The 18,929-nt window shown below is 41.4% G+C and overlaps 1 protein-coding gene across 1 annotated transcript; it reads right to left on the bottom strand.

Moving 5' to 3' along the window:
• Nucleotides 1–289: 289 nt before the first annotated feature.
• On the bottom strand, nucleotides 290–15,015 carry LOC115794109 (E3 ubiquitin-protein ligase RNF19A). The gene is made up of 9 exons (XM_030749393.1): nucleotides 14,016–15,015; nucleotides 7,303–7,511; nucleotides 7,042–7,186; nucleotides 6,582–6,744; nucleotides 4,799–4,913; nucleotides 4,325–4,486; nucleotides 3,697–3,910; nucleotides 3,470–3,613; nucleotides 290–3,140 (listed from the first exon to the last, which is right to left on the bottom strand). Exons 1-9 carry the CDS (start codon nucleotides 14,729–14,731, stop codon nucleotides 2,336–2,338), a joined length of 2,673 nt encoding a protein of 890 aa, XP_030605253.1. The 5' UTR covers nucleotides 14,732–15,015; the 3' UTR covers nucleotides 290–2,335.
• Nucleotides 15,016–18,929: the final 3,914 nt, after the last annotated feature.

The following is an 18,929-nucleotide window of genomic DNA, read 5'->3' as shown; positions in this document are numbered from 1 at the left end:
TAAAGTCAGGGCTGACTGTGAATGCAGATGCCCCACCAACTTCCTTCATACTTTGTTTGCGAGGGGGAACCCAAGTAGAAGATATATGGCTTGAAGGAAGGAGTAAAGCAGCTAAAAGGCTTGCTTCAAACAGTGGATGAGCTGAGGAGCCCAGTATAACAGTTAAGGAACACTGAATACTGCAAAGTTAATAGAGTCTAATAATAAAAACATAAAGTTTGAAATAAGTATAATAGGTCCACTTTAATATTTTCAGAACTTTTATTAACTTAAAAACTGGGAAACTGTAAACATTTGGGTTTTTTTATTTTTTGATATGCATTTACACGCATATAGTAAAGCAAATTTCCAAACAAATATACAAATACCTTATGCAATTCTACACAAATTACAAATTAGATCTGGCACTAGTGTTCAAATTAGGATTAAAAAAACAAACAGAATTTGGGTGAAAAATGAGGGGGGGAAAAACAAAACGTTTTGCTGTAATGCAGGGAGAAGTGCAGCATAAAGCCTAATCCACAGAACCAAACTGAGTGTTCATTCAGTAACAGACCTGGGTCAGGATACCATTCAATGGCTGAATTCACCTGAGCTGACTCGGTGGCCCCAATAAAGCCGACCACAGAGCAGTAAAGACAGGCTTAAGCAAACACTCTGAAATAAAGAATTCAACTTCAAGTCTGCTCAGCAGCACCGATTGGCAACACAAACAGGAACTCACAGGACAAATCAATAGGGAAGATAACCATTAACAAACCTCTGTATCCCCATGAACCTTTGTGCATTGCAAAACATCAATGTAGTAAGAAATACAGGTAACAGTGCAGGTGCCTTGGGCTGTTGTACAGCCTTGGTTATTTGCGTAGCATTTGTGAAGCATGTACAAAACAGCAGTCTGTATGTCTGTATAATCTTGGATCTTATCACTCATCCCCCATGGTTTTAAAAGGATGCACAATACTGCATCTACAGCTGACAAGTCAAAGGTTTAAGATTTAACAAGAGCCTGAGTGCTGTCTTTGGTAGGCAATTGAAAAGTCTTCATTTACATATCTACCACAGGATGTTCAGTATGTGAATAACCATCCCTCCTACACAGTCAGACATTCTGCAATGAGTTGTTGTGGTTGTTTGGAATCTAGAAAACACAGTGGAGACAAACAGAACACAAATAGCTTCTCGAAGGCACCATGAGTTAACAAAGAAAGATATCAAAGCTCTCTCTTACTCAGTGAGGCGAAACCATCAGCCTGAATAAATCACCTTGGAACAGGACAAAAACAATTTCTTTGTACAATTTCACAGAATTGACCAACCCATTGGTTAATGTTACTATAATGACTTTAAGCATTATCTCAACAACTGCGGCCTTCCAGAGACCCTTTCTCAATTCAAACAACAGCCCCCACCCACACCCTCAACATATCATTACGAACTTTCCACAGAGCCAGATGAGGCCTGGGCTTCCTGATTCACCTTAGTGCTAGAATATGCACTCAAGGATTTTAGGCTACAGGTCTTAAATCATTGGTTACAGAGCTGCTAAACAGCCAGCGAGCACCATCTCCCACAATGGGACAACAGTTGTGTGTGCATCCATTTAAAAACAATCTCAGTTGTTTTTAGGTCTGTTTTAGAGCTAAAATGATTCAGGACATACAGCCCAGGCCTTGGACTTAGACATTTTCATTTCAAATATAGATCCAGAACAAAAACAAGCCAACAGTCTAATAATAAATACAGATAAGAACTCAGACGTTCCTCCTGTTACTAATACATTTTGGGGAAAATAAAATGAATGAATCATATTGCCTGGTCCCTGCTTGAGTTCACTTCTGAATAGTTGAGACCTTTAATATTCCTGCATGGTATTGCATCCAGACAATAGAGCCAAAAATCAAATACTAGCATAACTGGCACAGTGGTTTTTATTTTAGTCTACACAGATAAATAGGACACACCCAAATCAGTGGGCTGCCTTCTGTTATAAGTGGCCAGTGAGTGAGTTTCAAAAATCTGTCAGCAGTTTATGGGCTGCACAGGGAGAAACACCAGTATTCACAACCTTAGCATTTCTCACATGAATGCACTGCAGAAGCCTTTTAATATCTTCAATAGCCTTCTGACACTCAGTGGACACAGATACACACAGATCTCTGTTTTGCTCAAAGGCTGCTTTTTAATCAAGGACGTCCATCCCAAAAATAACACCATCCCTTTACAAGGGAATAACAGAAAACCCGGGTAAACTGTGAGCTATGATTGTTATGTTAGTGGAGGAAAGGATGTTAAATAAAAACTGTGTGTGTGCAGCACTTATGGTATTGAGATTTTAAATATCAGTCTGTATACAGGAGTTCTTGGGCTGCTGCTGGGTTTGGGCTGGGTGTTGTGGTTGATGATGGTGGGTGTTGTTGTTGGTTTCTTTCAGCAGCTCTCCGGTGTTGCTGTGAGAGTCCAGCTCAGTGGGGCACACCAGGTTGACATTCTCCTCTGTTATGAAGCAGAGAGGGGGGAGCTCTGTGCCATGACCCAGGGAGGAGGTGGTGGAAGTGGGGGAGTGTGGGGTGACCATAGCACTCTGTCCCTGGGAAGAGGATGAAGAAGTGGGGCAGGTCTCCAGGCGGTCGTTCTCCACTTCAGGTAGGGGACTGACGGTGGCAAAGCGCGTATGGTAGTCGCCTCCACTGGAGCCATGGCTACAGGATGTCTTCATGCTTTCTAGATCAGAGCAGCTGAACTCAGAGAAGTGGCTGGAGTGGGAGTCAGCCACTGATGGCAGGCTGCCGCTCAGAGAAGGAGAGTCGAACTCTGAGGAGTTGGTGCTGCGCTGCTCCAGCAGCTGAGCATCCATGTCCTCCCGTGTCTCATTGATCTTTGTGCCTCCTCCTCCTTTCTTGCGCAGCTTGCCTTTGCTCTTTTTGCCACCAGAGCTGGAGGAGGAGGAGCAGGAGGCCTCTTTGGCCCACTTAGTGGAGGTTCCTTTGCCCTCTGAGGAGGTGCAGCCATTGGAGGGACAGGTCCAGCTACAGCGGCCAACGTGGCCGCTGTCATCGATGCTGCTGCTGCCACTGTGATGCCGTAGTTTGTCGGGTTTGGATTCAATGTCAACCTGCACCTCCATACTGTTCCCATCTCTGAAAGAAGAGAGGACACCGGAAACATGAGACAATGATGGTAGGAAAAGTGCTTAGCATAATTAAGTATCAGAGGGCTGTGCATTCATAACATATAGTGGATTGACATCTTCAGTAAAATAAATAACGTACATGTTAGATGAATATTTTTCCTTTGAATAGCAACTAGCTGAGTTTTTGACCTCTCAATACTGACCTAAGCACTAATACTTCATGTTCAGTTCATGTGGTCATAGGTGGTCATTTATTCAGAATTCCACTGCATCTGTTACACACAAACTGCTCATGAACAGAATATCATGCTTTATCCAAATCTAAGGAGTGCTCACCTGTCAAGAGGCATGTAGGCATTAAGAATGGATCCAGCCATTGCTTTGGTGCTAGCATTGTCGCTGACTGTTCCCAGACTGACTGTGCCAGACTCACCACTGAGACTGCAGCGCTCCTTCTGCACATCAGCCTGCACCTCCAACCTGACAACAGAGAGAGAGATTCAGACAATGCCGCTGAGCACCCTGAAGCCATTTAAATCTTACAGTGTACGTTTTCTGTTTACCTGTTTAGGTAATTGACCATGGCACTGCCAGATAGGCTGCCGGTGATGCTGGCACCAGCCAAGGCCATAGTGGAGGCTGTCTCACTCAGGTTGTCCCTAATGGCCCCAAGACGGTCCATGTGGCTGCCACTTGCACTCAGGCTGCCTGTCAACCCCCCTACACTGCCTTCACCTATACTGGGGTTGTTCCTGGCATCTGCCACTGATGTAGTGTCTACAAAGAACATAAAACATAAGCAAAACAAAAATACACCATCTTGCAAGTAATAATAATAAAAAAAAAAAAATCTGTTTGTCTGTTTATACATCTTGACAACTGTTTATCAGAGTCACTCTTGCTCTGTGAAAGGGGAGTCAGGTACATTTGTATGGCTATCTGTGAGGACATTCATTGACTTTAATGTATTCCCAAGCCTTTCACCCTTAGATAGATTCAACTTTATCATTGCTCAGTACAATACAGTGCAATGAAACCATCACAAGGTAGTGCCAACCCCTAACCTAAAACTACATACTAAATACTTTAAATCCTTGAAGTGTCAGGGGTTAAAAGTAAAAGATCTCATTTAGAAATGGTGTTATGCTAATTAGCATAACATGCAGGTCAGGATTGGAAATTAAAGCTTACCGGCAGCAGCTGCCCCGCTCCCAACATTCATGTCATTCTCGTCGTCAAACTCAATGCGAACTCCCTTCCCATTCCCAGCTGAGACACCACACCCTCCACTACGGCACAGAGAGATGGGCACCACGCCGTACACGTATGCAAGCATGATGGGAACTCCAATGCCTAAGACGTGAAACAGTCAGAGACACAGATACACCAGGGTCAAATAAGGTCAAAGCACTTAAAAACAAATTAAAAAAAACGACAGTGCAGCCCACCAGACATAACAGACAATCTTGCTTTCATCTTTCCCATATTTACATAATTGCTAAAGAGAAATGATGACTTTGAAAACAAACTTTTCCATAATCTGAACTTGAACATTAAACAAAAGAAATTCCTGATTTGAACAAGGTCAAACAAGGCCACAGTCTGTCAAAGATCTCCAGAGAGAACAGGGCTAGAGAGCATGGAGAGGACAGAGAACAGACTGACCGACAGTGACTGCAGCCACCACTGGGGACACGATGACAGACAGAGTCACCCCACCAGCAATCACCAGGTTCCTCTTGTGGTTGGAAATATCTTTGCCTTCGTAGCGGTTATGGATCTGACAGAAAAAGTGGCACAAAAGTGAGTGACACATTTAGAGGAAATTGAGAAATCGAACTTCAAATAATAGCCAACAAAAAGCATATGTTTTAAGTTTTCGAAGCCACGAGTGAAGTGAGATTGTCAGTGTTGTAAAGCATGTTTGTACAATAGCATAACACTTATTGTTTGCCTCTTATCTTTTGGTTGGGGCTCATAAATTAATTCAGAAGCATTGGTCATGTAAAGCAGTGTTGTCACAACGTTACTGAGCTGCTGTTGTAGGAGACAGAGCATACACTTGTTTGCTTATCTGCCTTTTGCTGCAAATTGTTAAGACTACATCAGCTTCCTCTTTATGTAACCACAAATAAGTCTTTGACAAGTGCAGTCTGGACCAGATGTTTAAAAACTCACAGTTTCTATTGGCTAGCGGTTTCTTTGCTGCACCATTTTCTTTCACACTTTAAATTATAGAATTATCATAGCCTATATAGCACCTGGCTAGGTTTTGAGAATGGATCAAAAATGTAAAAGACTGCATTCATGAATATTACTTAAAAAAAAAAATGCTAGTATGAGGAAATTGGAAAAAACTGCACCCTGACACAGGATTAATACCTAGTAATTTTTGGAAGAACATGAAAAAATCCTGACATCATTCAAAACTTGGAAAGACTGGTTCAAAAACTCAAATGAACCCATAAAAAAAAAAAAAAGAACTGCATCTGCAACGGAAATTCATGAAGCCATCTACCATCTGTTTCTTTTTGTTACTGCTATTATGTAATGTTAAAAAAAATACTGGCTTACAGAAGTTGCTATAAAGATTTTTAAAAAAGGACATGTGTGAGAAAAACCCTAACTAAGCATTCCTGCAAAGACTCATTGTTTTATTACTTTTTGAGCCAGTCATCAATGTTAAAGTCCAGCTGATATGAAAACGAACATGACATGTGACCACAAGAAACTGGCTCTGGCACGAGACCAGAGAGTCACCAGGACACAGATAAATACTGAACAGCAACATTGGTCCGGTGCGTGTGGAATGCAGGTAACTCATAATCAAATGTTTCATGCGTGTTGCAAATCACTACTGAATGCCATCTGGATTTTAGCATAGAAGAAGGTTTGTTGGCTCTGGGTTCTTGCTGGCAGGCTCACGTGGGGAATTTTGGAGAGTCTGAATGGTTTTATTTTATTGTAATGTGAAGTTCTCGTTCTAAACAGACCCCAACTTATGAGTGATACAACATAAGTACACATACACACAGATAAACAGGTGAGACATGAGCCTAGCTGGCTCGAGGTAACTTCAGAGCCTGGGAAAAATGAGACGTCTGTACATACACTGGCTTTTCAGTAGAAAAAATTAGTTACTGATTGATGCAGTGATTGTTTCTGGCCATTCACCAGGTTTATTTTGACTCCTGATAGCTGTGGCATGAATAAAGTTACACAACAAGCATGTGGACAGCTTAAAATATTTAGAGGGGTGCTGTGTGAGATTACTCAAACGGCTACATGGAACAAAAACAATGAATTATGACTTTATAGCATTGTAAATCTAAATAGTGGCACATCCTAATAATAATAATAAAAAAAAAATCCATGTAGTAAAAACTATAAGCAAGAAACTGAAATATGTCCCAAACTACCATGTAACTATGTGTGCTCAAGGCCTTACCTTCCTTCCTACATATACAGGAATACCAATAATCATGGCAGGGATAGCTATCCCTGCAATGAGTGCAATGCCAACAGGGGCACCCACGAGTGTTCCCAGCTGCCAAAGGATCTTCTTCTTTCTGCTCCACGGCTTCTTTCCCCAGAAAGTACAGCCTGACGGACTGAGAGGGGTAAAGATGTGCACGAACAGTCAGAAACTTTCACAGATAGAACTACCAAATGCTGGATAGCATTCTAATCTCAAGTACCAATCTGGAAACAAAAGTTAATCAACAAACAAACCCTTAAACAACCACTAGCTACAGATCACCACATGACCTACATGTTTTCATCACAGCAGGGGTTTTTTTTTTTTTTTGTTCTTAAAATATTTGCATCAAAATGTGATACTGAAAAAATGAAACTGTCAGTGCATCAGTATGTACTGTATATCTGTGAGCGTGTGCTGAGGTGCTGACCTCAGGTAGTGCAGGTCTGAGATCTCCTTCATGCAGAGCCAGCAGAACTCACAGCCACAGACGGCACAGGTCATGTGGTTACAGCTGCCGTCATTCATCTTGATGATGTAAGCGGCACAGCGCGGACATGGCTTGATGTCATCAGCTAGAAGTAACAGAGTATAATTTAAAACACTGAAATGTGGGTGAGGGAATGCTCACTGAGGCTAATGATCAGTGTTGCTGTGTTTCTTCCCATGAGCATGTTTTACGTCAGCCCACCTGCAGCTCCACTCTCTTGGCTGTAGTTGAGGGAGCTCGAGCGGACCGTTCTCAAACGAAGGCTCTGGGCTCTCTGCTGTCGTGCTGCGTCACAAGTTTGGTTGGGATGCCACAGCTGCTTACAATGGTAACAGAACTCTGTACTGCAGCCCTCCCTCTCACATGTTATTTTTGGACAACTGGCACACCCAAAGGCAATAACTGCATACCTGCCAGGGGGGGACAAAAAACTCATTAGCAAAACATGGCACCATGGTCCCAGCACAGAATCCAAATTAAAGTATGCCTTCAGGATTGTATGCAAAGTCGATAGATGCGGTATACACAGATGGCTGCCAAGTGGTGAGACTTCGGCTTCTGATAGGATTTTAGTATGAAGGAAAACAATGGCACCATACAGACGAAGCAAAATATTTATAACCAAATTTTGATATAGCAATTAAAGTTCTGAAAATGAAGGTACCGACAACAAAGTTGACATTTGAGAGAAAGTCATGCAGAATGGTGTTTTTTTTTTTTTTTTCCCCCAACTCTGATGACATATATTTCTACATCTACTCCACCTTCTCATTAGTATAGTCACTGATCTAAAACAGCAAACTAGACACACACTGTCTCTGGGATGGGATGCTTACCCCTGGTGTAACCAACAGTACAGTAAATGTGCACTTTTATTAAGGAAAGACAACCTTAGAAACAAAATAGAAAGGGCATCGTACAATGGAGAAATGATATCTATGGGCTGGCTTGGGAATGCTTTGGTGTACCCCAGAAGAGCTAGGGGGTGGCATGCATGGATGGTTGGATGCATGGATATTTATTTTATTATTGGAAATGTTGGCATTTAATAAGAAAACACCAATATTACCCATATGACAAATTTAGGAAAAAGTCACCTTTAGGCTGGACGCAGTACATTATGTGGTTCAGCCAGTGTTACTGTATAAAATCTGGGGCAGAATTTATAGCTGTTTTCTGTATTGTCTGGTTTCTTTAGTGACTGTTTCCAACAACTGACAAAGTAACAACAGAAGTGCTATAATGTATGATGTTTTAACTAGGGGTGGGCCTTTAACGCGTTAATTTCGATTAATTAATTACGGGGAAATTAACGAATTAAAAATTTTAACGCATTTTAATCGCACTTTGCACCGTGGAACGTTTCTCAGTGCACGAGTTCCTGGCATACAGATTATATCGACGCACAATGTCCAAATTCGGGGGCCGCATCCTTCGAAGGACCCGGCCCACATCCTTCGCAGCCCACAAAAACCGCAAAGGCCGGAAGTGAGCTAGCCTTCATATCAGCATCACCTGCCCTCACCTCTGCGTAGCTCATGTTGCCTAGCAACCATGAGTGCGAAGCACAGCTGTGTAAAAGCAGCTGGTTAAACGGAGAGCGAAATTTTGCTCCTTTTTGTGGTTTAATTTTAAGTCTTTATTCAAAATAAGCTGTTAAAACAAGCATAACAACATCAAGGAATACAGCTGAGCGAATGATTAATTTCCAACTATATTAAGTGAGACATTAATGTTGAATAAAACTATCCAGTTATGATGCTTAACTTTAATTTCAGGAGTTTGCTTATCACAGGAGCACTTCTGCCCTTCGTTGGTCTGTGTAGTAGACTGGTGGGAAAATAAAATTTTGAAGTTTAAGCTTATGTATATTGATTCATTCATCAACCAAACTTAAATTAATAGTTCTCATGTTAAATATTAAAATGTGATTAAAATGCGATTAATTTCAATTAATTAATTACAAAGCTTCTAATTAATTTGATTAATTTTTTTAATCGAGTCCCACCCCTAGTTTTAACACAACAGACTTGAGCCCTGACAAAGACCCAATGTTCAAAAATAAGAAAGTAAATCAGCTTAAAGACAGCTGCAAAATACCAGCTAGATCATTTCCTTGGGGAAACCCAACAGTGTGTGACGTGGTTATAGCGGAGTGTAGCAGAAGTCTCCCAGCCTCTCTGTGACTGACCCAGGGATTAATTTTCGATCACAGAGCCACGGAGAGCCTGGGAGACTTCCTCCACTGGGGATCAGTTTACTCTACTGAGAACTGTGTTTACAATGCAGACAGTGAGGAATCACAGAGACATACAGGTCTCATTTAAAATGAACTGCACTTAGCACTGTGCAGCCCTATCTTTACAAGAACTGTAGAGCTAGGCAAATGGCCTCAAATACCCTGTCATGTAACTAATCTGACCAATTTTAGGTCTTGTATGTAAATCAGCTACATGAAGAATTGCAGTCACAACTTTTGAGAATGGAGAAGCAATGTCCACAGCTTCTGAGCTGCAAATACAGTTTCCATCCATTTTTATTTTTTCTGAACCAAACCGGGGGGAAATGTCTAAACCTCATAAATATCTAAGCCTACAAAAATACACATTTCTTTTGAACAAACATGAAGAAAGAAGGAATAATTGGCTAATGACTATAAAATGAATTATGATCAAACACTGCACTACAAAAGGTAATATCCAGCTGTCCACTATAAGCTGTAAAGTCATCTGTATAGACACTGAGGACATGTCTCAAAGGTTGCAGTGCCTAGTGATAAATGTCATTGTGATTTGATTTGTCATTTTCTGCCCAGTGGTCTTCTGCTCTTAAAGGAAAGAATAAGCTTTGCTCTACAGACTGAAAGGGACATCAGCTGAAGACACAGATGACAGCAATACACCTGCAAGGCTAGATAAGCTACACACTGATCTAATAGTGATATCTTTATGTAAAATGCTTTATGTAATCACATGTCCAAATTTAAGTACCACTAGTTCAAAAAAGCCCAGAAAATCTCATCCAAGACAAAAAGCCCACCTGTGTCTTATGCTACTTTAGCTGCTGTGAAAGCACAAGAAAACATGTCATGCCACCTACAATTCCTTTATTATGATTACGGCCAAGTTTACAAAACAGGACATTCAAAGGGGAATGGGGGGCACACACCCACATCCAGCTGACTAACTTTTGAAGGTTACTATGGCTTCAGAACAAAGTACAAAAAGTACTTCAAGAAAGTCTGAAGGGATAAATTTTTTTTATAGCCATCAGACCTCAAACAATTCCTGGAAGAAAAGGAAATGGCTGAGAGAGCAAGCAAGAGGGAGAGAGCTTTTCAGCATGAGACATGATACAGGGGAACATGCTTATGGAAAATGATTTTCCTAAAATAAGTGAGCGGTTTCACACACTGTGCCTGTGTTAATACAACTTGTATTGGGTTGTTTCTTGATGTACAGCAAGACCCATCACCAATGGGGATATCCTAATGCAATTATTATAAATAAATGCAGAAGTCAGGATAACAATACAGCCTCATTTCATAATAGAAAACCTTTCAGCAGACATCTTATTACCTTCTGCAAAATTATTGTAGCCCCTTAACTGGCAAGGGCCCGGTGACGGGCCGTTTGTAGTCCCTTTTATATGGCAGGCTAGACCCTCCCATTTTTATTGACACGTCATTCGGCCAATCATGTAACTGGCTGCACCAAATCACCTGACAAAGCTACGTGACGCCCTCTGAGTATTATTGGCTCTGGGAAACCCATTTCTTAACATGATTGGCCGAATGAGGTGTCAGTCAAAATGGGCGGGTCTAGCCTGCCATATAAATGCACTTCATTCGGCCCGCGGACCAGACGCAGCCGATTAATAGGCTATGAAATGGGTTGTTCAGAGCCAATAATAACCAGAAGGCGTTATGTAGTTTTTGTCAGGTGATTTTTTTGCTGCCAGTTAAGGGGTTAACCTAATTTGGAGGCCAGGCTCTAAACTTTTATCCAAATGCTTTTAGTCACCCCTGAGTTTGTAAAGATATACTACATATTCTTGCTAAAATATGTTTTCAATATTAACAATACTCATTCAATCAAAACAAAATAAAGCATGCTGTAAGAGATTGATATTGTGATTATCTGATTATCTAACATTTCTACAAATACTTATTAGTAACCACATCCTAGATCAGACACAAAAAAATTTCCACGGTAAAAATTAGGTAATTAGAGAAAATACATACTGCACTCTTGTACAAGGGTGTATACTACATAATGCCTTTATATTATATAATCTATAACAACAAGCCAGACATAATGCATACTTACAAGGAATTTGCATCATATTATGCTCGTGTGTGAACATAATGCACCCATGCTACGTAAATACCCTCAACCACTTGCCATAAGGCAACCATTTACAAAACATAATGCAACCATGTCATTTACATTTGAGCAATATTGCTGAGCAGTAAGTATGGCTTTAATATTGCTCAATGATGAGTCATAGTCTGTACTATTTATGACAATGAGCCATCTCTGACCAACATAATAGACAATGTTCATCCAAACAGAAGTTGTCATAACAGGCTAATCACCAAGGCTGCAGCCTAGAACTGATGTTAGTATAAATCAGTCATTCTCAAACATTTTCTATCATGCCCCACTTCACACGAATTAATCTTTTCACAGGGGGAGGCAGTGAAGCAATGTCCGGGGGGTGGGTTATTTACTCTCCACTTCAGATAAATAAAGCCAAAGGGTACTAAAGATCCAGGAATATGAATATTGTGTTGCACATCTTTGAAGAGTAAAGAACACATATGCCAAATTTCATGGCTCAAATCCTTGTGGTTTCAACGTCTATAGACCAGAAAGGTAAAACCTCACAGACAGACACCTGGATGGATGGATGATATGATAATAAAAAGGGAATAAAACATACAAAAAGATTTAAAAAGTCCACATCACACACTCTGTACTGCCAGTAATTAACAGTTTTTCCATAAATGTCAAATACGGTTAAGAAACTTTAGATAGATGTCCACTCAGAACCATATAAATGAGTTGCTGATTTGATTTGTCAGTAAATTAGAGTCACTGTCTGACCCTGCAGGGTCTCTATAAAGTGACAACGCACTGACAGCTGGGGAAGGGAAAGGGGGGGCTAAGTGGAAGCAGGCCAACGAGTCATCACTCAGAACGAGAGAGGATTAAACAGTGAAAACAGTCCAGCAACACTGGATTACTGGAGGAGGGACAAGGAGCAAGTCACGCAGACAGAACTGAAATAAATACCTTCAGACAGAAAGACAGGGGGTTAATATTGATTGACCATGGCAAATCAAAACTAAATAAAGTATTACATACACAATGGGTCAAGTCAATGATCAGTTTCCACCATGACATCTTAATGAATTGAAAAAATATACTCGTGGTGATAATTATTTACTGCCAGAGAGAGCCATACTCATTCATACAGCATTCAGCATGTAGTTTTATTCAAATATCTCCATTTATGCCTCAGTCTTTTTTCTTTACATTTTTTTCTAGTTTTAGCCAAAAATGATGTTTGCTGCACTTTAAGCATCATTACAACACAATATATAGTCAGAAATTTACCTCTCAATAGCAACTTACAACTGCAGATATATATTCAAATAAAACAAGCAATGCTCTCCTGTACACTTGAAAAGGAGTGCTTTCTAACTACATCAGTTGAACTTTATAAGATGGAAATGACTTGAATAATAAAGAAGCAGCAGATACAATGATAGTCAAAAACTGACTAATCTTTTTCAGCTTAATTCATATATTTGCTTGGACACTTAAATTATGCTTCTGTGATTTTTAAATTCAGAGGTACTCAGTTACTCTTCACCTGCTGTAGTCATCCATCCACCCATTTTCTGTTCCAAGGGAACATGCTTGGCCTTATCACAGCCAATCCTTCAGCTGTGTCCACACTAGAAGTGATGTGGCAACCAGAGACTATAGAAAATGAATGATATTGCATGACGTGAAGCAATTACAGGGGATAGGAAGTGGGCGGGAACCAAGATAAACTTTTCTCATTTTTCAGGCGAGTGAATACAGTAATCCCTCGCTACTTCGCGGTTCGCTTTTCGCAGACTCGCTGTTTCGCGTAATGTATATATTTGGTGTATAAGTGTGTACACTACACTTAAAATAGTGTATAACTACTAAAATAATGTATAAGTATTCAAATAAATATAGCGTCCCTACTTCACAGATTTTAACTTATCGCGGGTGGTCCTGGAACGTAACACTCGCGAGAAGTGAGGGATTACTGTACCATTGAGACTGACAAATAGTGCTGATTGACATGTGACCTGGTACATCAGAAGGTTAAAGCCAAAGGTCAAAGCTATGCACGACGAGCAAATCACTTCCCGCAGCTTAAGATGGCCTCAGAAAAAAAGTTAATATTCCAAATAGTCCAATATTCATTTGTTTGATGGATACTCAGTTATTAGTTTGTCAATTGAATTGCTTTCAATTTTTTAGCAAGTTTGTTTGGGTTTTTCCTCCCATTACAATTACAATAAAGTTTATTTAGATGAGATGCCTGTGTCTTCAGTGCTGACTGAAAGAGAGAAAGGCAGAATAACTTTGTGCAGTTAATATTTAAAGCTGAAAGTACACCACCAGCTTTGATGATCGATTTCAGCAATGCCCCATTAGAAATCTTGCCACTCAGCAGCCATCTTGGTAACACCTCCAGGAACTTATTTTGAACCAATACCTACATTTTATTTCAATGGTGACCAGGAGACAGAAACTTCATGTATAGAACAACACACACACACACACACACACACACACAAAAGGTTCATAACAAACCTTGAACTTTTATGTTCCACTACATGCCGAGTATTTAAATTCACTACTTACCCACAGTCTGGTGCAGGACACCAACGGCAATCTGGGTCAGCTACCAGCCACCTCCTCAGCATGAATTCCTCATATTTCTCCATTAGCGTCCGGTCACCCAGGATCATACGGATATCATGTGGGTTAAAGCGCTCTGAGCACTCAGGGCAGCTAATGTTGACACGGGACTCTGAGATTTCAATGCGTAGGTACTGGCGCAGGCAATCAATACAGGAGCGGTGGTGACAGGTCATGATGTCAGGGAAGCTCTCCCTGGAGTGACGCAGAAGGCACAGCGGGCACTCCAGTAGCTCTGCCCCAACCCCACCCCCCATCTTGGAGGACGAGGGGGTAGAGGAACAAGGCCCCGAGGCAGATGAGGTGGAGGCGGCAGCGGCAGCAGCAGCAGATGAGGCAGCTCCGGTCCCAGCCACAGAGAAGAAGGCAGAGTTCTTGTCATTACACATCTCAGAGTGGATACTCTCAATGCTGGCGATGCCATCCACCCCTCCTAGCCCTCCAGGTCCAGAATGCTGGAAGTCTCTGGACCTTTGGCGCCCTGATTTAGACTCTCGTCCTCGCCGCCTGAAAAGTGAGGCCAGGGAGAGACGCCTCTTTTTGGGGGCCTTCTTCACAGAGGGCAGAGAGATGGAGGAAGCAGTGGACTGTAGGTCCCGATCAGAACCCATTACTCCACCACTTCCATGGCCCAGCTGCTGGTGCTTCTGCAAGCTCATCTCTCCAAAGGGAGGGGAGGGGTGCGCCAGTGGGGAGCCAGGGTTGGGTAGCCTGTCTCGCACATGTGCAGAGAGGTCTGGGATTTGGATGGGACTAGGAGAAGGGGTAAGGTGGTGGATGGGGGAGGGAGAGGGGGAGGGTGGGCCACGGTGGGGGGGCAGGGCTCCAGAGGGCCCTTCTGCGTTTAAGACATGATGGCTTCTCCTGATCAACCTCGTGGTCACATCTAATAGCCGGATTTTGGCGGAGGGGTGGAATTCAACTGGTGTGAAATTGATGCAACAGAACCTGCAGAAAGCAAAAGAAAAAAGTATAGGATAGTTAAGAAAGGATAAACATTGATCAATGTGTTGTTGGACATTTAGTTCAGATTCTAAGAATAGAAAATATTTTCTGATAACATTTAACTTAATCTAAAATCTGCTGTCTTGAGCGAGTGGGGGCTTCCAACACTCAACTAAACATGCTTAAAGTATTCCTGTGTAGTTGCTAGTGCAGTTTTTCATAGCAGATCAGAGCATCAGTCACAAAACTGGGAATAGAATACAGAAGGCTGATAACCTTGGACGCTACTGATGCCGCTGTAAGCTCAACATTGACAAGGCCCGAGCTCAGACTGTCCTTACAAGGAAGTGTAAGATAATACAAATCAAGTCAAAGTTTATTTGTCACATGCATGGTCATACAAGGTACAACTAGCAGTGAAATGCTTTGACACACAGCCTAACCACTGTTTCACACTGGTGCATCAGACTAACTTCTGATGCACCAGCAAGTCAAACGATGTTACCAGTCTCAGAAATATGTTAATAATATAAATGTTCTTGGTGACAATGTCGTCTGAAGAAAATGGGTGCCAATGCTTTGTTTAAAGTTTTTTTTTTGGCAGCAAGCGTCATATTAGACAACACAAAGTTCCATGATAAATGGTTCTTGAAGAACAAAGTTCCAGGTCCTAAAATGTAATGCCACCTGTGAGCTCTACATCTAGGAGTGTGTTAATGCATTTATTAATTTAGTCAGCTTCTGAGCCAATCTAATATATGTTCTGTCCACTTAAAGGTCCCATTATGGTCACTGCAATGGTTGTGTAAGTTGCAAACAGTGACGTCAATACAACCCCGTCACTATTTATACCAGCGCTGAGGGCATGGTTAACTGCTGAAGTATTCTCCTAAACCATCTAAAACCTGCAGGACAGGAGCTCTCGAGGCCTGGAGTTGAAGAGCCCTATCCTAAACAATAGGTGTTACCTCTCAGACAAAACCGCTACATCAGCGCTGGTATAGGAGTAAAAGAAGTAGAGACCAGAAGGACAGAAATGGCAAGTATTTTTTTCAGTTTCCTCCAGAAAGTCTCTTTTTCAAACTGTTCCAGCAACTCAATCTATATAAATATAAATCGCTGAGTTTCCCCACTGATACAGCATTGAAATGGCAGCAACAACTGACATGATCATACAGTTATGTCTTCAATCTGGCTGCAGTGGCCAGAGCTCGGCTTGTGTCAGGGGCTGTGACATCACTTTTGGCCACAAGGGCAAGAATGGCAAGTATAATGGGCCTTAATAATTCTGCATATTTGGAAGGTGTGGGTAAACAGAACCAAAGAGAGGGTAACAGAGATATTATGCAATGCAACTAAAAGTAGGTTTTGGGGTTGGTATAAGGTTTTGATATAGCATACACTTGTTGCCTCTACACACTCAAATGTACAAAACAATAAAAGAACCGGTATGCTTTCTGGTTGTTGAATAATAGGTTAGTGAAAGTATGTTTCCTCATTTCTAATGCTACACACAGCTGTAATGAACTGTAATTATGTAAGCAGTTGCCTTTTTCTGTGCCACATGCTGTAATTTCATCTTGGTCAACAGTTATCAGTCCTGTTTAACTGTTCAAATGAGGCTCTTCATTAAACTGTGCATTGCTACAATTTGTAGAGAATGTTTCGATAACATTTTATAATAATTCATTCTGAAATTGCTAAGAAAGTTTGTGTCTTTCTTGTGGCCTGTTTTGAGAGATTTCTCCAGAGAAGCTGGAAAAATGTGATACGTTCAATGAGAGACAATGCATACAAACTGTTTTAAGTGGTAGGGCCACAACTTCATTAAAACTGCTCAAGACAAGAGAGGAAAGAGTAACCAACATAATCTGGGTCGGTGCAATTTTTCAGCAGATAGTTAACCTTGAAGCAGAGGTTTGTATCACAGTTCACAACAGCACAGCACTGACTGACTATTCTGATTCTCCATGTGCGTTGTGCTGTGTGATTGTGGGAGTGTTGATGGAAAAAGGTACAGAAAGAACGTCTTATTTTCAGGGAGTGTTGCTACGGAGGTCTTGTTTGCTTGCCGTGCACCCATCCCTGAATGTGCATGTGTTTGTTTATCTGTGTCTTTGGTTACACACTGGCAATGAACCATTCAGCGGAATGGAAATACATGCAGAGCATTGCCAGGGGATACACATACACCCCTAAAACTACCCACACACAGTACAGCGGCCTACAATGTTCTCATACATACTGTACATGTGCATACTTAATAAGAGCTTACTGAAACTGTAGTACACAAATCTGTCTGTACCACCATCGCTACACCCAAACATCAAAAGCAGCACTCAGCACCAAGCACAGCAGCCATGCAGCTGCAACCAAACCACTGACACTACCAGCACCAAGACTTCCCTGCTTTTCTCAAACAAACTCCTCATTCTCCCCACAATTTCCTTCTTTCTCTCTCCTCCCTGTTCCACAGCTCTGACTCCTCTAGCTTTGAGTTAGGACCGAAAACAGGAAATCCTGATGTGGTAGGCAGGGCTAGTTGTATTTTTTGCATACATGGAAGGAGATGCGGGGCTTAAATGATGTATCACACAGACATACATGTGACTGGATCTTTGGAAGTTTTATTTCTCTCATCATACTGCAGCATAAATGTAAACATTTCCTATCTTCCCATAACTGTTATGCTAAGTATATTACTTTAAAAGTTACAGAATTAGTAATCCTTGCTGAGGTTTCAACGAACATATTAAAAGCCCAGCAGCCAAGCAGACATAACATGACCTCCCTCTGGAATTTCTTTGAAGACAAAAGCTACAACAGTAAACTTGGCTTATTACCCTACTATTGCTGTTTTTATACCTAAAAGAGCCTGAAAAACTATTAAGAGTTTCAAAAGGTATTAATGAACCACACAAATGTTAAAAATTACCGTATTTTGTGGACCATAAGGCGCACCGCATTATACGGCGCACTATCAATGAACGGGTCTATTTTCATACATAAGGCTCACCGGGTTATAAGGCACCTGATAAAATATATGTAGAGCGAAACAAAAGCGTCAGGTAAGTCAAACTTTATTCAACTCATTCACAATAACTCAGAATATTGTTCAGTTGTAACAAATACAGAAAAATACACTCATATTTTAAATCATTCATCTTCCACGAATCCATCAAATTCCTCATCTTCAGTGTTGGAGTTGAACAGTTGGGCGATTTCGGCATCAAGCATGCCGGGTTCCCTCTCGTCATTATCCGAGTCAGTCTCGTTGTTGTTACTGTTTTGTTTTGGTTGCGGCACACAGCAAACGTTTAATCGTTAATAAAAGGGAAACTTTTGCTGGCAATCTCTCGCCATCTTCTTCAACGACTTAACAGACGCTACAATATACTCTTTATTAATGAGGGTAAGAACAAGTCATTTCTTCATTTTATATAAAAGCCTTTCATAAATCCTGTGCACCAGTATATTTACTGATTTAAGCAAAGAAAAAAAGGAAATCCTGAAAACTCCGCTGTCCCCGTGTTTTGTGTAAATACAGCGCTCATACTGCTCGTACGCTGTGGCGTCGCCCGGACCTCGCACCGAGGGGGACAGCACACACACCCCTGGACCTCGATTCATCCTTTAGCTACTTTTGAGACAGCTGACAGCGAGTTTTGTTGCACAAAAGTTGGCAGCAGTGCCGGCCGCCGATCGCCAGATTATACACAAATATATGGGCCAGCATAGATGGAAATAGGCCAGGAACATGTTGAATAAAATCCATCATCGTTTTCTATGGTTTACTGCGTACGGTTTCCATTTCTGGAACAATGCCTCCACTTCTTGTTGAACTTATTTCCAGTGGCTTTGGCTGCTTTCCACACCTGCTGCGCTGCACTCACAGCTTGTTAATGTCTAATA

The sequence above is a fragment of the Archocentrus centrarchus genome, chromosome 16 (genome assembly GCF_007364275.1).
Source record: "Archocentrus centrarchus isolate MPI-CPG fArcCen1 chromosome 16, fArcCen1, whole genome shotgun sequence".
Lineage (NCBI taxonomy): Eukaryota > Metazoa > Chordata > Actinopteri > Cichliformes > Cichlidae > Archocentrus > Archocentrus centrarchus.
The sequence above is the reverse complement of the archived record's forward strand: the minus strand, read 5'-3'. Positions and strand labels throughout refer to the sequence as shown.

Coding starts and splice junctions, on each gene's coding strand:
- LOC115794109 (XM_030749393.1), bottom strand. CDS start 14,731: ATGAGCTTGCAGAAGCACCAGCAGCTGGGCCATGGAAGTGGTGGAGTA. Junction 3,911..4,324: donor GAGCGGGGCAGCTGCTGCCG/GTAAGCTTTAAT, acceptor TGTTCTTTGTAG/ACACTACATCAGTGGCAGAT. Junction 3,141..3,469: donor GCCTACATGCCTCTTGACAG/GTGAGCACTCCT, acceptor CTCTTCTTTCAG/AGATGGGAACAGTATGGAGG.